At 39.0% G+C, this 23,426-nt stretch overlaps 1 protein-coding gene across 7 annotated transcripts in view; it reads left to right on the plus strand.

Annotated features, from left to right (window-relative positions):
- KMT2E (lysine methyltransferase 2E (inactive)) overlaps positions 1–23,426 on the plus strand; it is a 116,399-nt gene that overhangs the window by 46,999 nt on the left and 45,974 nt on the right. For 4 of the 7 annotated variants that reach the window (XM_024111909.3, XM_065559389.1, XM_008175792.4 and 1 more), the window contains 8 exons: positions 1,301–1,473; positions 3,052–3,090; positions 5,166–5,378; positions 8,603–8,733; positions 9,374–9,491; positions 10,163–10,272; positions 12,212–12,476; positions 14,693–14,791. In XM_024111909.3, coding sequence (XP_023967677.2) covers positions 1,301–1,473; positions 3,052–3,090; positions 5,166–5,378; positions 8,603–8,733; positions 9,374–9,491; positions 10,163–10,272; positions 12,212–12,476; positions 14,693–14,791 — 1,148 coding nt within the window. The remainder of the gene's footprint in view (positions 1–1,300; positions 1,474–3,051; positions 3,091–5,165; positions 5,379–8,602; positions 8,734–9,373; positions 9,492–10,162; positions 10,273–12,211; positions 12,477–14,692; positions 14,792–23,426) is intronic. The other 3 variants (XM_008175789.4, XM_065559557.1, XM_065559480.1) reach the window with 1 other exon arrangement.

Genomic DNA, 23,426 nt, shown 5'->3' on the forward strand with positions numbered 1-23,426 from the left:
CAACCATATTCCTACTCTGCCTATTGTCTTCCTTGGGAATCTGTGTCAGACACAAAAAAATCTGCTTTCACTCCCACAAGGACTAGAGATTTTATAGGTGTGACCTTGGATTTGACTGCAGCAAGAGCCTATCTCCCGATGGAGAGATTCTGCACCCCGAGTGATTTGATAAAACAGGTCACCCTCAGACTTCGGACTAGTCAGGGTTTCCTTTTCCCTTCTAGGCCATGGGGCCTCATGCATCTAGTTACACCATTTGCTAGGCTCCATCTCTGTTGCCTATAAGCCTGGCTTCAGTCTGTCTACTCATCAGACAAAGACAACATCAGTGCCAGAGTAACAGGTTACAGTCAAGGTTACAGTCTCTCTTGCAAACCCAGAAAAGATTCAGGTTGGAGTTTCTTCCCTCACACCGACACCCAAAGTGAGCATCATTACAGATGCTTCCCTCTTAGTTTGGGGAGCCCATATGGTTAAGCACACTGCACAAGGAACTTGGTCCCCTCTGGAGGCCAGAATTTACTGGAATTAAGAGCAGTGTATTGAGCATGCAATACATTCCTTCCACTCATCCAGTCCCAATATTTCCAGATAATGTTGAACAATATGATGACGATCTTCTCCATAAACAAACCGGGAATGAGATCCAGTTCCCTGTGTGTAGAGACAGTCAACCTCTGGAATTGGTGTAACAGTAACCATATAACTCTCCCAGCAGCATGCCTACCAAGTGCACAGAACTTCCTACGTGTGGTGTGGTGTGTTGGTTTTTTGTATTTTTTTTTTTTTTAAACGTGTAATTTCTTAGGTTTTTGGGCTCCTTGACCCAATCTCCTTTCCCTTTCAGTCTCCGGCAACTTCCTCCTTCTGGTGACTGCAGGGGGCAGGTCATTGGGAATACAAGAGAGAGAGTGTTCAGGTGCCCAGACCCCATATGGCCTGCAGCATCCCAGAGTTGCCCTTGGAGGGAAAGTCCTGCTCAGTTGTGGTGTGAAGCATGCTAATTTCAGCCAGAATCTTCAAGGACTCTAGCTGCTAAACTTTTAAGTCTCTACTGAGCATGTGTGAACTCAGATTTTTCGAAGTCTTTTAGCTTGGCTATACTGGGATAGATTTTTATGGGGACACCAATAAACTCATTCCTGTCACACCACCTTGCTGAATTCTGCATGTGGATACTTGCAGCAGCTTATAGGTTGGGACAGCACTTATTTTAATTTTGGAAACCCAGTATTATAGGTTAAACACTTACTGAATACCGGATTCTTTTTACAGTGTTTGTTTTATTTTGTTTTTATAGATGGGGATACAAGTGCAACAGAAAGTGGTGATGAAGTTCCTGTGGAACTGTATACTGCTTTTCAACACACGCCAACTACAATTACTCTAACTGCTACAAGGGTTACTAAGGTTAATGACAAGAAAAGGAAAAAAAGTGGGGAGAAAGAGCAGAACATTGCAAAATGTAAAAAGGTAAGTTAATTTAATTGCTCTTTACTTCTCATAGTTTTCATGTAATAGAATGAATTACTGGTATGTGACATTTTTAACATTTGCCTCGTGTTTGTGTGGAGGTTTTTACTTTCTGAATTTAGATTGGTATGCAGGACTGATCCATGGAAAGTGATGTATCAGACATTATATATTTTTTTCTGGTTATCCAGTATTCTTTACAATGGAATCCCTTTAGAAATGGATTGATAGTAACTTTTTAAACTTAACACATTTGCATACAATATGTACAGGCTTATATGGTGTCCTGTGAGGAGTCGTATTTATAAATAATAATTTGGACAGTTTTTGTCTAATGCTGTTATAGCTAGAATATTTCTCCCTCAATTTTTTTTCTTCCCACTGCTGCTAATAAAGGGCAAATCTTTTTATAGTGCTCTTTAGCTATTAAAATTCAGAAATGATTGATTTATGGTGTTGTCAGTTCTACCTGACATGACTTGGCATTCCATTCAGTTGAAGTGGCAGTTCTGTAGAAAACTGCTGTCAGAAAGTAACCTCTTCAACACAGTTTAGTAAGTGAAGTGTGATTATTCCAAAATCCTTTTTGAAAATACAATTTTTATCCAAGGAAATAACTATGTGTTGCATTTAGAAAATTAAAAAAAAAAACAGCTTAAAAGTGAGTGTATTGAGGAACCACTGCAATAGAATTAATACACTGACATTGTGAAATATGACACCTTGATTTTCTAGATTCATATAAAAATCAGACACTTACTGGATACTAGCAAAATGGAGAAATTAAATCATTCCAAGATTTAAAAAAAAATGCTCTGTTTGTGGTCATGTTAAAATAAAGAACTGTTGCAGTCAAGCAAAAATATTAAAAGAAACTGGAGCTGGAAACCAGAATTTCAATAGTTAGGCAGTGTTTTGGCATTTGAAACAAATGTTCAAGGTCATTAATTTATTTTTTTTAAAACCAGTTTCAAATGCAGTTGTAGAAATATCTGATCAGTTGTTAAAATATCACTTGAATGACAGTTCTTGATATAAAGTGCTGATACTCAGTGGTTACCTCCTAATATAGTGCAAGGGGATGCTTGAAAAGGCAAACTTAATGGAAAATACTGTGTTTTGAAAAAATTTCCATAATTTTACAGGATATTCAATGTACATCCATAGGCTGTCCAATGTGTGCACCATTGAATGGGTTTACTTTGTATGCCCACAGAGCACTCTAGGTTAATGTTGAATCACTGGCACAGTGAGTGAGGCATCAAGGTGAGGTTGCAATGCTGGAAAAAGGCAAATTTCATGCCACCAAGTGCCATTGGACTATTAGCTTTGAAACCTTGGATTTCATTTTATTGGCAACCTTTATATAATATTCTCAAGAATATGAAAATACAAGTGGCCTTCCTTTTTTTTTTATTGGTCTTTTAATGTCATTCTCTTCCCTTCCTGTTACTGCTTTTAATGAGAACAGTTGTATTAAGAATTTAACCTTTTTAAAAAAGCATAAGATCATTTTTCCTCTGAAAAACTTTGTTAATCTTAAATATTTTTAAATGGCAACTGCATTTTTTTTTCTAGGCTTTTCGTGAAGGATCTAGGAAATCTTCAAGAGTTAAGGTAAGTGTAAATATATGATAATTGTAGATAAATATAGGTGTTACTTCAGTTACATTCTGAACTTTCTGCTAACTAATCTTATTTTTGTTTATATGAGAACATGTTTGTATAATAGAATATCACCTTATATATTGGTGTTCATATTTATCCAGAATACACCTGCATAACATGTATGGGTGCTAAAATACCTTTTTTAGTAGAATAACTACTGCATAAATATTTTCTGGTGGTGTTTAAATAAAGCACATTAGAAAATGACCAATTTATCTTTCAATTGGCACTGACTCTGCAAGTGCAGGCAATACAGTTTGTCTAAAATTTTCTTTCCTTTGAGAAAACACGAAATTTCAAAAGATGAATGAGAATTTAGAAGAGGCAGCCTGAGGAAGAGTTTCCCATGTCTCTAGCAAGTCAAACAGTGATCTGGGATGTCAGCTGTAAGATTGTTTTGACAGTTTTATCTTAAAACCTAATTGGTCTTAGAGGATGTCAAAAGATCCATGTTGTGTAAATTAGAACTACAGAATTCTTCCCCTATTTTGTTCTTTAGTTATTTGATCCTAACTATTTGTCCTGTTCAGTATAAACATACAAAAAAGCATCACAGCCAACCTAAAAATCATTTGTCTGAAAGTGTTCTACTTACTATTGTGACAAGTAATATTGCAAATGAATAAAGTTGGAAAAGCAGTTTTACTGATGGTAAGTTTCACTTCCTAGTTCTATGCACTGCATTATGATATCACTTTTATGCGTGTCTTAGAAAGAGCTCACATGCATGATCTGTTAACACCTGTGTTAAAGCAGCATCATGGATAAACTCAACTACTGGGAATTCAGATGCTACTAATTTAGTAGCTTCCATCAGTTGCTGTGCCAGGTCAGGTAGAAGAGAGGAGCAACAGCACATGGAGCAACAAGGACCTCCAAGACTGTTTTGGGAGAAGGAAAAAGTCTTTCATGTAGGGATGGTGGGGGAGTGGCAGAAAACACCTGTTACCTCAGGCCCCTCTATGGAGTTGTGGTGTGGAGGTGGAGAGTGACACTGGGACTGTAAGGATCCTGAGGCATCCATGGTAGGGGGTAATAGAAGCCTATTTAAGAAAAAGACCCAAAAATCAGGACTGTCCCTAGCTGGGACTAAGAGGGAAGGGGGCAGGTGGGAACTCTCTGCATTTGACCCCTTTCACAAGAGTTTAAAATGAAGGTTGGATTAATTTCCAACACCTGCCCCCTTGGGGCCAGGATGCAACAGCAAGAGTTTCCTGCATTCTCAGTATATCTTCTCTAGAAGCCAACCGAGCTTGGGCCAGGAACTGTGTGTGTGTGTGTGTGTGTGAGACACCCCCTGCTCTGCATCTGCACTCTGGCTTGTTTGTATTGGTCACATATATTAGTAGTGAGAAAAACAAAATTGGAAAACTGGGGGTTTTTGTGTCTAAATAAGTCATTTTCAAAGCATTTTCAGAAGCAGATACACTTTTTAGCAAAAATGCTCTTGGTGCAGTATTCAGTAAAATCAGATAATTTTAAGTTAACTTATGCCCCTTTTAAAACAATAGCATAAATTCCTAGCTCTTCCTTAATGTGAATACAGTACTTATTTTTGTTTTGGCTTAATTTTTTTTAAACTTGTTGATAGTTTTATATTATTTTTTCCTCATGAATAATATCTATTTCTGAACTATACTGAGCTTGGTGATTTTTATGAAGTGGTATTATTTTGTAAGAGAATAAACAGTTTGATTAATCAAATGGTCTTAAAAGGTACTGCAGAATTTAAAAAGTGAATAGTCTGTAAGTAAATTGTTGAGTGGATTAATGTAAAATATATGAATGAGATACAATTGTGACAAGATCCAGAGGTGTTGGTTGCCTCTTCCACCTGCCCTCCCGCCACAACCCTCCTTTGTATGCTTTTCAACTGATTGTACTGAATTGGTAGAAAATGTTTGCCTTTCCTTTATCCTTTGCCAGCTATTTTATATTTGGCTTTTGAACTTACAACTTATTAAAGGTTACCCTATTAAAAATCATGTATCTTATTTGTAATTTCTGGTTATTGTGGTTTGTAGGGTTCAGCTCCAGAGATTGATCCTTCTGACAGTTCAAACTTTGGATGGGAAACTAAAATCAAGGCATGGATGGATCGTTATGAAGAAGCAAATAATAACCAGTACAGCGAGGGTGTTCAGAGAGAGGCACAAAGAATAGCTCTGAGACTAGGCAATGGAAATGACAAAAAAGAAATTAGCACCAGCAATCTGATCTTCAAACCTCCAGTAGAGGTAAATAAGTGAAGAGGGACCTGTGTAAAAAGGGAAAGAAATTCATAACTCATTAAAGTAGCACTAAAATTAGTATGCTTTTATGAGATACAGTTCCCAATGTTGTAGTCAGCATTCTTCTCTTCTCTTAGGTTTATTTTTTAATCTCTGGCTCATTCTACCAATTGGGAACATGTTAGCAGTAATAGTTTTAACAAATTATAACTTTCTTAAATAATGAATCACAGCTAATATTCATACATTTGTGTGCTTCATAACATTCCAATTTTCTTTATTTTTAAAAACTGCTAGGTGAATGTTAGTGTTCATAAAAATTGCCAGATTGACAGCATGGAGACTGAATTACTCTGTTTATCCACAAAATAGTTTCCACACAGGCTATAATAAAGTAAACTTCCCTATTCTGCCCTAGGGGAATACTTGTAGAAGTGAGAATAGATAATTCTTTAGCTCTGCTGGTTGTTTTTCTGCCAGGATTGTCAACGGGTCCAAATTAAGTGTTAAGCATTTCTCTTTTTTTTTTAATTCTTGAAGATAACATTCAGAATTTCCCAGTAATACACAGTATATCTTTCTGTAATTATAAATTTTTACAAATACACTGCTAGCAAACGGTGATATTGTCAGCCCTGGAAACATAATTCCTCTGCTTACAGAGGAAAAAGTTCAACACCCATATTTTTACCAAAAAGTGGTTGGCCTAACCCACTTCTGGAGGGAACACCTCTGCTGGTGAGAAAGTAGTTGCGTCTCTATCGCTAGTCTATTCTTGATCAACGAACTGAATGCTGGTTTATGGTTCCAGTTGACTTCAGTGGGATCTCTATGCATACATGCAAAGGCAGAATTTGTCCCAGTCACTAATGACTTTTGCCCAATTTTGAACTTGAAGTGAGAGGTAAATATTCTTCTACTTTATATCTGCTTTACCTCATATGCTACAATTTTAAATAGGCTTATAAAACAATTTTTTTCCACTAGAACTTCCATATTGCTGTGAGGGTTCGGGGTGGAAGGGAAAGCTAGAAAATGTATAGCTGTAAACTAAGGCAGATTACCTGTATACAGTTCAAGTTCTGTACTATTACAAAATTCATATAGTAAACTTTATCATAAAAGCATATTTAGAACACATTAAATCAAAATGGTTTCCTTAACTTTATATTTGGATAAGTGAGTCTCATTAATATTAACATACAGTACTCTCAAAATTACAATCCACAGCCTATTTTGTGTAACACAGCTTCAGGTTTCCTCCTGAGGACTGTTTTTGTTTGTCTTTCAATGAAACTTAGGTTTTCTAAGTGCCTAACGTCTCTGAAAATGGGACTTAGGCACTTCTGACATTTTTTTATCCATAATAATTCAAATGGGTAAGTTCAAGTATATTTAAAAAAAAAAAAAAAGTTTGAGCCCCCTAAACACCTCTCCCCCTCTCTTACAATAAGTAAAAGCTTTCAGACCTTTATATATCATAAGGAAGTCAAAAGAGATACAAAGCCCACCCTTTTGGGTTACATTTAAGAATTTTTAGTGAGACACCGATAGGACTACTAATCTTTAAGGTTCTCATTGATACTCGTATGAAATGTTTTAAAAATATTATGGTATATGTTGCATTCTAAAAGATTTTTAACTGTAGGAATTCTATTGATTGATTCATCAAATGGAATGTTGCTGAATGCATCACACTGATGGAAAGCTCTATATCGTATGGAATAGCATTCTACTGGGAACATTATTCTTTTTAATATTATCCGTGTATGTTCTGTCTTACTCTTTAGAAGAAATCAACTTAAGGCCCAGTCCCACAGTTCTTGCTCCAACACAACTCATAGAAAACAAAGGGTATTTTCAGTTTTATGTTAGCAAGTCCCAGAACCTAGGACTCAAACAAAAACACTTAGTTAAAAAAGACTCAAGATGGAAAATGTAGTCCACCTAATACCAGCGGAATCCAGCTAGCACTTAAATAAAATATATGTTGACAAAATTTTTGCACCTTTCATAAACACACATGTGAATGGCTAGTTCACCCTAGCTGTGTAATCCTGTATCCCCCACAAGACTTTCCCATTACTACATTAATATTTATTTAAGTTTATGAAAAAGATTTGGATGGTGTTACAGTATTTATTAATTTTTCAGTGGTTTCACTTGTATACTTGTGATTTCCTAATGTTTCTTCTTATGAACTGGTTACACAGTTTTCTCATTAACCCTCATACCAGGCCAAAGCATAAGGTCTGCAGTATCTTCACAGATGTCCTACAGTTTTTTCCCAAAATAAACTACCAGTGTCAGTCAAATTAGATAATACAAGTAATGTCATTATCACCTAAATTACAAAAGAGAAAACATATAGACAATACTGTATGATAAACATCAGCTGCCTTACATGAGATCTGTGGAAGGAATCTGCAAGCTATTGATAGGGAAAGGCTAATCTTAAGGAAAACATACCTTATTAGATTTTATAGTAGAAGCATCTTTGCCTCTCTCTCTAGCACCAGCATGGCACACATGACACATTCCTTGGAGGAAAGTCACTGCTTGCAGAGACCATTGCCTAGATATAGGCCAATTTAGTTTTGATCAGAGATGACATAATTACAAGAGGTGTGAGTTCTTTAGTTGTTGTGGCCGAGTACATATTAGATTTTGATTAACAGGCATCCTCCCATCTGAAGTTAGAGAAATACATAAAAAATTTACAATTTCCTTTTTCCTGTTCTCAAAAGTTTTGTTTTAAAATGCATCCTTTCAGTTTGTGTCTTTGTTTGATTAAGGACAGTGATACCTTGGAAATGTTCTATTGTGTAGATGAACCACTGTGGTCTTTGATCCTGGGGAGTTCATAGGCACAATGAATGGCATAGTTAATAGTTAAAACTTAAGAAAAGACTAACACTTCAGATGTCCATTATTAAACATAATACCTGAATTATAAGGGCATTGCTACATTGATTCTCAATCCTGTTTTAGGGAATTGTAGTTATAACTTCCTTATAATTTAAATCTGTAGATAAGTGCATTGATAGGAGGAAAAGCCTTATAAGATCAAATAGCTTATTTATTTATTTATTTATTTATTAATTGCAAGAAGGAAATGGCTTCAGTTACCAAGTTGCTGCTTGAAGGGTTGCAGTCATATAATCTGTTGTTTAATTACACTAATACAATGAGTTTAATTATGCTTCTTACATTCATTTTGTCTTTTGTAGAGCTATGTGCAAAAAAACAAGAAAATTCTAAAAGCTGCCAAAGACTTGCCTCCAGATGCGCTTATTATTGAATATAGAGGAAAGTTCATGCTGAGAGAACAATTTGAAGCTAATGGGTATTTCTTTAAAAGGTATATTTATTTTAAGAACTCTTTTTTTTTAATAAGTTAACTTTCTTAAATGCGCTATTTTACCAACAAATCTTTTCCTTTTCTGCAATTATCTTGTTGCTCTTTTTGTGCCAACTACTGGCATATGTTACTTCTAGTACACCAAAAAAAGAATACAACTACTTTTGAACTTGTATAACAGCTTCCACCTTGGGTGTCAATTAAATATTTATAAAGCACCTAGTAAGTGTAGGTAAATATTATTCCCATTTTACAAACTGAGACTCAGAGACTAAATGACTTGCTCAAGATTATATATAGAGCCAGGTATAGACACTTGACTTTCTGACTTCCAGTCTTGAGATTTAGCCACGAGACTATCAATCCTTTCCTACTCGTCTTCTTATTTACAAAACTCGGCCTCCATAACTGAGAAAAGTTTTGTGTTAGACGTGTTTATTGTCTGATAAATCTCAATAGATTTGGATTGAGAGTTCTTCATTGCTGACCTGCAAGAATTGCAATATAAAATCAATACTATGTTATGCAGCATAGTGATACAAAACCAGTAAATGTGAAAAAGAACTCCAAATGCTTTTAAAGGGGTAAAACATCCTGACTACCATATTAAAATTTTTTAAACTGGGGTTTTTCTTTCTAGGCCATACCCTTTTGTTTTGTTCTATTCCAAATTCCATGGGCTAGAAATGTGTGTTGATGCAAGAACCTTTGGAAATGAAGCTCGATTCATTAGACGGTCTTGTACACCCAATGCGGAGGTAAGCTTATAAATATAGGAAATAATTCCTTAGTTAACCTAGATATTTATTTATTTTGCTTGGCTTGCAGGATATGATGTACAGCCCATCTGTTCCCCTAGGTCTTGGACTGAGGGGATTTAATATGGAGGTGATATATAGTATAATGGTGGATTAATCTTTCAATATTGTTTCCGCTCAACAAGTTATATATGCTGTTTTTTTAAGTATTCTTTCTTTGTAAAGTGCCTAAACACTCAGGCTCAGTACTGTGTGAAGCGTTGAGCACCTTCACCTCTCATTGTCTCTAATGGATGAAAAAGATGGGATACGCTTTTGGAAATTAAAATAAAACAAACATGAATTTTCACATTTAGCATGTTACATACTAATAAAATATTTTCACCAGGACATTGAGTCTATGCAAATAATAAGGGGAAATATATATAAAGAATTAATAGTAGATCATGTTTTGGTATCATTTAAGGGCAGCATCAAGAAATATATATACATTTTGCTTATTACTAAAACCTTAATCATTTTTTTATACTGGTTTTATCAGTCTCTGCCAATTGATGGCATTGGTGGAGGGAACAACCTGTAGAAAGTGGTCAAGCATATCTGGGTTTTTAAGAATGAGTGTGCATTTTAATGCATTATAAACTAATGTATAGCTTTTCTCCTGGATTTAGGTGAGACATGTAATTGAAGATGGAACAATTCATCTTTATATTTACTCCATCCAAAACATTCCAAAGGGAACAGAAATTACTATCGCATTTGATTTTGATTATGGAAATTGGTAAGTATCTCTAAATTGTATGAAATATCCTGTATTTTAGGACAATATACTTATAAAATGTTAGTAATATATTAATTGGAGCTATCATGTTATCACAGATATTCCTATTTTCTTTTACTCTTTTCATACACTGTAATAGCATGGTGCCCTTAAATTCCTCAATGATAAGAGTGTATGCCATTGCAGGGTTTTTCTTTAAGTGATGTTTTATTATTGTTGTAATTAGTGATAGATCATTTCAATGTAAATTTAAGTGATTTTTATATCTCCACAATACTACGTATGTGGATTTACGGTGAAAATTCGTCAAACATACATTCATTTTGTGGATTGATGCTATTGAATATTTAGTGTAAACTAATGTAGAGCTATTCAGTAATCTATTTTTTTTTTTTTTAAATCCACTCTTCTTACAATTTTACATACCATAGTTAATAGTTGACATAATTTAGAAGGAATAAAATCAGACCTAAGGTAAATCTCTGTAGAAATTAAATAAATTATGTTCATGCTATAACCCATCATTAAAGAAGGATGTTCAACTCTATTGAGTCCTTCCTTAAAATAATGTCTTAAATTCTATAAGCTATCGATCCACATGTTCTCCTGGGTACAGCTTACTTTTCCTTTTGTGAACTGTGAAATACTCCGGTAGATAGATGCCATTGTTTTGAAATGGTAAAGTAATTAGGGTAAGTGCTGCTCCCAGATATGCATGAACAATTTCCATTGACTACAGAGCGCAAAATTTTGCCTTTAGGTGATATAGCTAATGCCTTCCTCAGTCATTACTCTTAAAATGAGGTTCCCCTGAAAATTGACTGTTCTTACTGTTCTTTTAAAACAAGCAGTAGTTGGATTCAGTGCTTCCAGTGATATAGTGAGTTCATATGAAACGTGCTCAATTTACCAGAAAACTTGTTCAATATATTCTACCTGTGACCTCTACAGACTCTACATCATCTCTGAAAGACATGAGGAGTACTTTCCTTTTGTCATGTCATTACTATAAATAAATATTCTGCCGACAAAACTAAGCTCTGTTAAATAGATTTCCCCGTTAGACATTAATCTAGTTTCACAAGTGTAATTTAGAGCTTAATTTGGAGGTAGGAATGTATTACAGCTTTAGTTGACAGCAGAATTTGACTTGGTGATTGCGCAAACCAGAAAGAAAACAGCTTGCTTTCCATATCCCAGGTTGAGTATAGAAGGCTGGTAATTAGGGAGGGAAATATTTTTTTACTGGGAAGTAAATATAAGCTGAAAATCTATGAAAGCTGATTAACGAACCACTCAGTACCATTCAAGACTCAGGGCAAACTCTCTGCTGGAGCAAATGGGCAAAACTCTATTGACAGATTGGTGCAAAAAAGCTGTCAGAGTACAATTCAATCTGGATATTCTGCTTATTTATAAATGCTACTAGAGAAAGTTTTATATTACTGAAACTTATATAACTTGCAAGATCTCTTTTATACATCAAGTAAAAGTAAATCAATTGAATTATAAATATCTGTTGGGTTGTGTTTCCCAATGTCCTATCCAGACAGACATAAGATTTTTACAAATTATTTTGTACAAAACCAAATTACTCTAATTTTTTCTGTTCAATTTTGCACCAGAGTACGTTTCTTTTTTTGCTTTTTATTTTATTTAGCTTTTTTTTATTATAATAGATTTTTATTTGTTTTAATGGAGTTCCAAACTGTAAACTGGGAAACAGGTTTAAGAACCTGTGGCTGAGAGTAATAAAATGTATCATTGCACAGCTTGGTAAAAGTTTAAATTAACCCTTTGCTACAATACTGAATCTTTATCATGGGAGATGTTCATTTCATTGTATATTAACAAGAGTGGTTTAACTTTCAAAAATCATATTGCTGTAGCATTCAGTTCAATATTTTTACATCATATTTTTTTGTATTGACTGTTTTAGTAAATACAAAGTGGACTGCGCTTGCCTCAAAGAAAATCCTGAATGTCCAGTTCTTAAACATGGTTCCGAACCTACAGAAAACATCAATACTGGATATGAGACTAGAAGGAAAAAGGGAAAGAAAGAGAAGGACATTTCAAGAGAAAAGGAAACACAAAATCAGAACATCACACTCGATTGTGAAGGAGCAGCCACCAAAATGAAGATTCCTGATAATAAGCAGAGGAGACTTTCTCCCCTCAGGCTATCCATTTCCAATAATCAGGTATTAAAGCAAAAAATCACTAGATGGTCAGATTTACAAACCAGAAGATTCCCTGCTTTAGAGTAATTCTTAAAAATCTTACAAGTTATTGGAAAGAGTTGTTTTTTGTGAATTTTAGTGTTGGATTAGCTACTTAAAGTATGTATACTATTTCTAGTTCTCTTGAAATGACTAGTTGTTTTTTAAAGATATTTTGGTTCTCTTTAACTAGCTGTTTTTCTCACTGAAATGTCTCAACAAAAACCAGAAATTCTGCCTCCTAAAATTCTTTGTAGATCTGTGGTGTAAAAACTGCATGCCATGCCCCAAGATCCCAAAACCATCCTGAAGCAGTGTTAGTCACACATATGTTGTCCCCACAGTTCTGATGTTTTTAGCCACAATTATAAATAGGCTTGCTTCCATAACAATTTCTGCTACCAAGATTTCAGTCCAAAAAAGATGTTCAGGTCTCAAACTAATAGCCTCCATGTACCTGTTGTATGTTTTTGTGTAGATTGAACACTGGCATAAAGATGGTAAATTGAGAGGGTAATGATAAACATGTATTTATTGAGTATGGGTGAGGATGGGGGTTCTAGTTAGGTACCAGAGGTCTTGGTTATAGGTTTGATCTTCTTAATTTATTGGCATAGAAGAGCAGGTAAATGAGACAGTAATGAATTTCATAGATCCTAATTTGGGAGGAGCCGCACACAGCAATTAGTAAAGAGAAATTATACAAAGAAATCAGAGAGATACTATAATGATGGATTGATTTTTTTGTTTGTTTGTTTTTTGAGGGAGGAGAGAATTGATTGTGTCTGAGGGTAAATACTTGATGGGATTATGAGGGTAGTTTGAAGGATGAAAGAGAGTTGTGTAAGGTGTGGGGTTACTTGGTGGGAGCCATTTTCAAAATTCTCTCCATCCTCCTAGACTGTTATAAAGGGAAACATCATGGAAGAAGGAATGAGAGATGGAGATCAGGGAATTGGTGATGAATATGCAATTGATTATGCAAAAATTTTTCATAACATTTACATTAAGTTTGTGATCTTTTTCATGGGGCATAGTAAACTGACCTACCCAAACAGCTAACTTGCTTTAGAATGCTTCTGGGTTCATAAGGGCTGGCAAGTGATTTCTACAGGAGTAGAGCTACAAAGGCAGTATATTCAAACTACATTTTTACAGGTAAGTTACTTCCCTTTTTCCAGCCAGGTTGCCACTAGCAATAACTGGTATTTGGAACCCGTTCCTGGGCATACAGAATCCTATGTAATTTTTATAAGAATTGTCACTGCCGAGCTAAAAGTTTTTCAACCTAGAAGAGGCTCAGTAAAATATAAGAACATCTGATCTTTAAAAAAGCAGTTCAGTCAGCCAAAATAACACCTATGTATGTACTTTGTCTAGTTGTTTTAGTGCCATGCTCAAGAATTGTACTGTTAATTTCCACTTTATAGCAGTTTTATGAAGGAACGAATGTAATAATTTAAACTTTTAAGAACAAATAATAGAACATTGGTAACAGATCAGTTATTATTGACTCTGCTGTAACTTTTTAAGTTTTTGAATGTTATCCTTCTATTGTAAGAGACCTGAAAAACCCAGAAGCATTCCCATACCAAGCATTTTTTAGTGTTTATTAATCAGATATCTTTTGTGTTCCCTATGGTAAGTCACTAATGTTAGATTATAGTGGAGATTTATACAGCATCAGTAGAAAGGGTTATGTTAACAGTTACATAGGTTTGAGTTGACTGCAAATTTATATAAATATGATAACCTATCTTGTTTGACATGACAATATACATTCCATTTTATGAAGAAATTAGAAAAATGGGTGTCTAAAGTTAGGGTCAAAATTCCTATTTAGCTGCATAAATAAGTGGCCTGATGTTCATAAGTGTTGAGTGCCCTGTAGCGCCCATTAGTTTGGAAGCTTAATTCTTATTATTTGGTTGAAAAAACTCGCGTGAGATTACAATTAAAGAAAATGATGTGGATGTTTCTGTCTGGATTGGAGAAGGTATTTGAGTCAGGCTATATTTCTAGAGTAATAAAAGAGTCCAAGCGGATGATATGTAGTTTTTACATGTTGCATTGGTTAATTGGCTGGTAGCTTTTGAAGTAGTGATTTGAGGATACTTTGTTCTGTGTAGCCTTTAGATTTCCCTAGTTTGAAAGAGTAGTAGTGGAGCTTCTGTAAAGCAGTCATTTCCATCTTTCAGGAGCCAGATTTTATTGATGATATAGAAGAAAAAACTCCTATTAGCAATGAAGTAGAAATGGAATCAGAGGAGCAGATTGCAGAAAGGAAAAGGAAGATGGTAAGTTGGGAAGCAAGTAGCTGCTTAAAGCTGTCACTAGGACTTAGTGATGGCTGCTCTTCCCATGCTAATTTGCTGCCTTTTTATAGGCTTTTAGAATCTGAGAATATATGAAGCCAGCACCTCATATACACTTTAACTTCAAATCCAAGGCTTGCTTGTTGTGTGAGAGCATTTCCATTCGGCTTGATCATCACCTCCTGACAAACATGCAAATCTGCTTTTGTTTTTAAATGTGTATAATTTTCTATTGCTTCTGTACAGGTGCCATCACTTGTAGAAAATGCGTAGCTGTGGCTTTAAGACTTCCTTTTTATTATTGTGCACCACAGTGGTTGGTTATTTGTAAGATTCAATCAGGGGCCAAGATTTTCATAACTGACTAGTGATTTTGGGTGCCAAACTTCAGAGACCTTTTAAAGAGGCCTAATTTTCAGAGTCTGGTTGCTCAACAATTTCTGAAAGGTAGGCCTTTTTTAGACATGCTGTCTGTTGGACACTCAAAAATTTAGGTGCCTAAAGTCACTACTGACTTTTGAAAATCTTAGCCAGGGAAATACTTAATCTATTTAAATACTAGTATGAAAAGTTCCTTATTTATCCTTGTTCTACATAAATCTTATTTTAAAGGCAAAAGTAACCTTCAAAACTTCGGCTGCTGTCCTTTACAGACAAGCTTGAGTGACCATTATCTAAGTTTTTGCGTGCACAAAAGCACTGATGTGTATCTAAAATGAATTTGCTAGATAGAGACTTAACCATTTGATTTTTGTATTGAAAATGTGTTGTACATATGCACAATTCTTATGCCTGCGAAAATTTGGTGGGTGGGAGATAAATGTTCACTCAAACATATGGTTAGTTGTCTACCAGATTTGTTCATATATACAGATGGTACGCATAAAGGCTTATTTATTGTTCAGGAACAATCTTAGTCATAAGACAATGTGCTACTAAAAATATGTACCTACTGTTTAATTGGTTGGGGACATTATGAAAATTTGACCCTTTAAGAAATGGAATTATATTGGTTGAATTTCAAATGCTAAGGACACAAATTTGTTTACAGAACTAGGTCGTCTTTGCTTTAAGATTAATAATCAAACATTTAATTTGAGATAATAGAATTGCCATAACATAAGCCTTCCAATTACACATTATAGTGAAGTGTACCTGTGGTGATATTTATTAGTTGTACAGCAGCAGAGGTCTAGGGTTTGTGTTTGACAGACGAATGTAACGGGCAGGTCCCTGCTCCAAGGAACTGACAGCCTAACTCAAATTTAATACTGCAGACCTCAACAATAAACAATGGGTTGTAAAGGGGATATTGCCAACCTCACCATTTGGAAACAACACAGACATTTTGGTGCAAATTTGTTACAGTAAAATAAAAGCAAAAACAAAATAAAGCTGGGATTGATACGAAAACTAGTACTGATAATAAAATAGAAAGGCACATATTCAAAATTCTTGTTTTTTTGAGTATTAATATACAGTTAAAATGTTAATGCATTGTTAAAGTTGAAAACGTCAATTAAAATAGTTCCTATTGCAATATTGACCCAGTTGCATTGCATATATGGTATATCTAGTACCTTTGGATTGCTATAAGAGTCTTAGCGTGTGTGTATAGAAACAAATACATAGATGTATAGTTTATCGTGCAATTTAGGTACACAATCACATGTTTAGTCTTCATTTCATGTTTTTAATGTTTGTGTCATAAAACCACTCAGCCTTGAGAGGAGGTAGGGACTGGCAGGCACATTGGAGAGATAATAGCGGCAGGAATCGGCAGGTTTGTCACTCAGGATATTTGTATGAATTTGCAATCATAATTTCACACCACTGGGAATATAAAACCCTAAAGGCAGGATTCCACACGTCACATCTCCCCTGAGCCAAAGTTGAATAGCCGATGGTGGCATGGTGTTAGGAGTGCTGCAGTTCTCCATAAAGGGGCATATTTTTGGAGTTTAATGTGCCCACCCTACACACCCCTATATAGTATATCTTTTGAAAGCTTATTTTATGTGCATTTAGATGAGGTATGCTGTGGATCTGTCAGGTGGTGCTATAAACCTGTAGGAGAGGTGAAAAAGCGGTACTACAAATGAGAATGTGTCGTTCTTCTTCAAGTGATTGCAAGGAGATGTGCGCACTGCATGCACGATCATCGGAAGGTTTTCCCTGGGTACCCATAGGGTTGGCTGTGGAGCCCCCTGGAGTTGTGCTTTCATGGCCGTGTATTTAGATCCCTGCTGACCCACCGCCTCTTCGGTTCCTTCTGACCACCAGTGATGGTCGGTGCAGCAGCTCCTCTCTTGCATTAGCAAGCAATTCCCTAGTGGCCTCTCCTTTTCTCCCTGTAAATAGTTTATAACTTTATCACTAACTAAAGCTTTCAGTTAGTTAAGTTTTAGTTGGGGGTTCTATCTCTCTCTCTCTTCCCCCACCCCTTTGTTCCTATCCCGGGGACCGACACGTGCCTTGGTTTCAGGGCTGCATCCTGCATTGGGACACCAGCCTGGGGTCTGCCTAGACATGTGCCACCGACTCCGACTTCTCGGGGAGGTCTGTTGAGGCCTGCCACAGTGAACCCCCTGGTGCGGGAAAAGTTTGGAGGCTACCTCCATGCCGGACACAATCGAGGTGGCCAAGGAGTTGATTGCCATGACGGTGCAGTTCCCTGCCTCAGGCTCCGGCACCGCAACATCATCAGCACCAATGCCTATCCGGCATAGGGGCAAGCCCACTGTGATAAGGCACCAATTGCCTTTGCCACGGCACCAGTCCCTGGCACCGTCTCGATCTGCACCGCTCTCATCAGATTCAGACTTCTTCTTGGAGTCGGAGGCGAACTCGTGTGCTTCCAGGTGGAGACGGCACCATTCCTGGGGTAGGGATGCACAAGCCCAGACTGACGAGGACGTCAGAAGCAGCTGCGGCACCGGATGCTACTGCCATTTCCTGCACCTCTCAAGCGGCGCAAGGAGATTTCCTCCCCCCCCCACCCCCCCACCCCCACCCCCCGAGCCTCCAAGGGCATCATCCTCCCCAAATGAGGCAGTAGCAGGGATCTCCACCACTCTGCCTGCTATGGACACCAGGACTCATCAAATTCTGCTCAGGAGGGTGGCCCAGAACCTGAACTTGCAGGCAGAGGAGGTTTCTGAGGATGTGGATATTCTGGCCCCTGACGGGCCTCGAGGTTGGCTCTGCCCCTCATCAGAACCATACAGAATGCCACCAAGGCATTGTGACACATGCTCGCTTCTATTCCGCTGACAGCGAAGGGTGTAGAGAGCAAATATTTTGTGCCTTCCAAGGGGTGCAAGCACCTCTTCACCCACGCCCAACCCGGGACTCTGGTGATGGAGGCGGCGAACCATAAAGAGCGCCAGGGGTAGGGTGACCAGATGTCCTGATTTTATAGGGACAGTCCCGATTTTGGGGTCTTTTTCTTGTATAGGCTCCTATTACCCCCCACCCCCTGTCCTGATTTTTCACACTTGCTGTCTGGTCACCCTAGCCAGGGGCAACCGGGGCCTACTCCCAAATCCAAGGATGCTAAGAAGCTGGACCTCTTCGGTCGGAAAGTCTACTCCACTGGGGGCTCCAACTTCGCATAGCGAACCAGCAAGCAGTCCTGGGACCGCTATGCTTTTAATTCCTGGAGTTCTCTGGCCAAATTCCAGAAATTGCTCTGACTCCCACTCGGAGTTTGGAGTGGTTCTGGAAGAGGGAAAGGTGGTCTCCAGGACCTCTCTTCAGGCTGCCCTGGACTCAGCTGACTCGGCCCCCTGCACTATGGGCACGGCCATAACTAAGAGATGCAGCTCTTGGCTACAGGTCTCAGGGCTTCTGCATGAGGTCCAGAACAGAATTCAGGACCTGCCCTTCGACTGCTCTGGCCTCTTTGCAGAACAGACAGATTCAAGGCTGCATAGCCTTAAGGACTTGTGGGTGACCCTCAAGTCTTTGGGGCTGCACACACCAGCTCCACAAAGAAAGGCATTTAAGCCCAAGGCCGCCCAACGATTCTACCCTGCCCCTTCCAGACAGGACTACAGTAAGAAGTGCAGAAGTAATAGGAGGTGCTCATCTCAGTCCTCCTCTTGACAAGGGAAGGGCTTGGCTAAGCAGCCCTCTGGCTCAAAGCCAAACTTTTGAAAGTGAGCCCGAGGACAGAGCACCAGTTCAGTACCTGGATCCTTCCCCTCTTGTGAACTGTCTATCCCATTTCTACCATGCCTGGGCTCAAATAACCACAGACCGGTGGGTCCTGAGCATAGTAGAATTGGGATATTCTCTCCAATTCTGTTCTCTCCTGCCCTCCCACCCACCCACCCTCGCCGTCCCTCTTCAAGGACACTTCTCACGAGCAACTTCTAGTACAGCAGGTGCAAATGCTCCTACAGCTGGGGGCGGTAGAGGAGGTTCCTCTGGAGTTCAGGGGCAGAGCATTCTACTCCCGTTACTTCTTAATCCCCAGGCCAAAGGTAGGCTCAGGTCCATTTTAGACTTGCAAAACCTCAACAAATTCATGAAGAAACTGACGTTCCACATGGTCATCCTGGCCTCCATCATTCCCTCTCTGGATCTGGGGGACTGGTATGCCACCCTCGATTTGAAGGAGGCATCCTTCCATGTCTCCATAATCCCTTCCCACAGACTGTTTCTGCAATTTGTGGTTAGTGGCACACATTGTCAGTTCACAGTCCTCCCCTTCAGCCTATCGGCGGCGCCTCAGGTGTTCATCAAGTGCATGGTGGTCATGGTGGCCTTCTTTCGAAAGCATCCAGTGCAGGTCTTCCTGACCTAGATGATTGGCTCATCAAGGGCCGGTTCTGAGCCCAGATGGAGGAACACGTGAACATGGTACATACAACGTTCCTCAATCTTGGTCTCATCCTCAACATGGCGAAGTTGACACTGGCTCCCACTCAAAGAATAGAAATCATCGGGGCCCTCCTGGATTCCACCCAGGCCAGGGCGTTCCTGCCAGAGTCTCATTTTCTAGCCATGAGCGCCATCATACAAGATCTCCACCGTTTCCCCACCACAATAGCCAGAAACTGCCTAAAATTACTCTGACATGTGGCAGCATGCACTTATGTGATGCAGCATGCAAGGCTGCGCTTCTATTCCCTCCAGGCGTGGCTGGTCCAAAAGTACAGACCAAACCGGGACCATCTGGACAATCTGGTCATTCTTTCTCCTCGGGCTCTTGAGTCCCTCCAGTGGTGGTTCAATCCACAGTCTTTACGGAAGTACATTTTCCCAAACCTCAGCTGTCGCTAGTCACAGATTTATTAGCGCTGGAGTGGGGAGCGCACCTGGGCAACCTCAGAACTCAAGGCCTATGGTCCCAAGCAGAATTATCACTACACATCAATGTCAGGGAGCTTGTCAGACATTTCATGCCCCATCTTCATGGCAAATGTGTATCGGTGTTGACAGACAACACCACAGCGATGTTACATAAACAAACAGGGTGGTACTTGCTCCTCTCCCCTATGCCAGGAAGCTGCATGTTGTGGGACTTTTGCATCACCCACTCGATACAGTTGGAGGTGTCGTATTTGCCAGGTGCACAAAACGAACTGGGCAGGTTGATCGCCTCAGCAGAACTTTCCAACGCCATGGATGGTCTCTCCGACCGGACATTGTCAGCAATATCTTCCTGAGGTGGGGATCTCCCCAGGTAGACCTGTTTGCAACATGAGGCAACAGGAAGTGCCAGCAGTTCTCCTTCCTGTATCACACTCCTGGTTTGATCATGGACACCTTTCTCCTCTTGTGGATATGACCTCTGCTGTATGTTCCCTCTCATCCACAAGGTCCTCCTCAAGGTCCAGCGGGACAAGGCTTCGCTGATTCTCATAGGGCCGGCATGGTTCAACACTGGTTCTCCACGCTGTTGAACCTTTTCGTGGACACGTTGATGACTTTGCCCATGATTCCAGACCTCATCACGCAGGACCACTGCCTTCAGCACCCCAACCCTGAGTCTCCACCTCACTGCTTGGAAAATTCATGGCTAAATCCATTAAAGCTCCAGTGCTCTGATTTGGTTAGGGAGGTTCTCCTTGGCAGTAGAAAGCCCTCCACTCGTGCCACTTATCTAGCCAAGTGGAAAAGGTTCTCTATTTGGTCCGCACAGAAGGGCACCCCTCCATTGCAGTCCTCTTTCTACTGGACTATGTACTCTATTTAAAGTGGCAAGGGCTGGGAGTATCATCAATCAAGGTGCACCTGCAGCTATTTTCACTTTCGACCCAGGCCCAGTGGGGCGGTTGGTATTTGCTAACCCCATGGTTGGACGCTTCCTTAAAGGGCTAGACAGACTATATCCCCAGGTGCAGCAATCGGTCCTCCCAAGCCTCATGGTGCCCTGCTTTACCTCTTGGAAAGTGGCATTTTTCGTGGCTATAACCTTAGCCAGAAGAGTGTCTGAGCTCAAAGCTTTAACGTCTGAGCCCCCTTATATAGTGTTTTATAAGGGCAAGGTACAATTGCGACCGCTCCCAGCTTTTCTCCCTAAGGTTGTTTCACAATTTCACGCAAATCAGGACATCTTTTTATCAGTGTTCTTCCCGAAGCCACATGCTAATGACCGGGAACACAGGCTTCATTACTTAGATGTTAGGCGCTGGCTTTTTACATTGAGCCGACAAAGCCGTTTAGGAAGTCAATGCCACTCTTCATCGCCATTGCTTAGAGAACAAAAGGACTGCCGGTCTCATCCCAACAATTTTCTTCTTGGATCACGGCCTTTATCAGGATGTGCTACGACCTGGCAAAGATACCAGCCCCAGCATTGACGGTGCAGTCCACGAGAGTGCAAGCTTTCATAGAATATCAGAGTTGGAAGGGACCTCGGGAGGTCAAAGAAGTACCAATCCCTAACTAAATCCCCAAATCCCTAAATGGCCTCCTCAAGGATAGAACTCACAACCCTGGGTTTAGCATGCCAATGCTCAAACCACTGAGCTATCCTTCTGCAGCGTTCCTGGCGCCAGGTCCCCATTCACGACATCTGCAGGGCGGTGACGTGGTCATCTATTCATATCTTTACGTCGCACTACGCCATCACACAGCAGGCTAGAGATGATGTCGCATATGGTAGAGTAGTGCTTCAGTCTGCAATTCGGTGAACTCCAACCCCTCCTCCTCCTCCGGGGAACTCCTTGGGAGTCACCTACTTGGAATTGATATGAGCAATCACTCGAAGAAGAAAAAACTGTTACCTACCTTTCGTAACTGTTGTTCTTTGAAATGTGTTGATCATGTCCATTCCAAGACTCATCCGTCTCCCCTCTGTTGGAGTATCCGGCAAGAAGGAACTGAAGAGGCAGCAGGTCGGCAGGGACCTGTATACACGGCCATGAAGGTGCCACTCCAGGAGGCTCCATAGCCGACCTGACAGGTACTGCTAGGGAAAAACCTTCCGAAGGCGTGCGCTCTGCGTGCACAATCGACTTGGAATGTACATGAGCAGCACATCTCGAAGAACAACAGTTATGAAAGGCAGGAAACTGTTTTTTTTTGTTTTGTTGTTGTTGCACAGTTCCAGAAATACTCTAACATGACTATGCCTACAGTTTTACTGTTCAAGTTAATTTCAGCACCTTAATATGGTGTTTATTGGTCAAAGCTAACAAACAACAATGTATTAAAATTAGGGCTGTCAAGCAATAAAAAAAAAAAATTAACCGCAAGATTAATCGTGTTGTTAAACTATAATAGAATACCATTTATTGAAATATTTTTGAATGTTTTCTACATTTTCAAATATATTGATTTCAATTACAACACAGAATACAAAGTGTACAGTGTTCACTTTATATTTATTATAAATATTTGCACTGTAAAAAATAAAAGAAATAGTATTTTTCAATTTACCTAATACAAGTGCAATCTCTTTATATCTTTATCATGAAAGTTGAACTTACAAATGTAGAATTATGTACAAAAAAAACCTGCATTCAAAACCAAAACAATGTAAAACTTTAGAGCCTACAAATCCACTCAGTCCTACTTCAGCCAATCGTTCAGACAAACAAGTTTGGTTACAATTTGCAGGAGATAATGTTGCCTGCTTCTTGTTTACAATGCAATGTAAAAGTGAGAACAGGCGTTCGCATGGCAGTGTTGTAGACAGCGTTGCAAGATATTTACAGACGGATACGCTAAAGATTCATGTCCCTTCATGCATCAACTGCCATTACAGAGGACATGCGTGCATGCTGATGATGGGTTCTGATTGATAACAATCCAAAGCAGAGCGGACTGATGCATGTTCATTTTCATCATCTGAGTTGGATGCCACCAGCAGAAAGTTGATTTTCTTTTTTGGTGGTTCAGGTTCTGTAGTTTCTGCATCAGAGTGTGTTACTCTTTTAAAACTTCCGAAAGCATGCTCTACACCTCGTCCCTCTCAGATTTTGGATGGCACTTCAGATTCTTAAACCTTGGGTCAAGTGCTGTAGCTATTTTTAGAAATCTCACATTGGTACCTTCTTTGCGTTTTGTCAAATCTGCTGTGAAAGTGTTCTTAAAATGAACATGTGCTGGGTCATCATCTGAGACTGCTATAACATGAAATATATGGCAGAATGCAGCTAAA

This window comes from Chrysemys picta, chromosome 1 (genome assembly GCF_011386835.1).
Source record: "Chrysemys picta bellii isolate R12L10 chromosome 1, ASM1138683v2, whole genome shotgun sequence".
In the NCBI taxonomy this organism is placed as follows: Eukaryota; Metazoa; Chordata; order Testudines; family Emydidae; genus Chrysemys; species Chrysemys picta.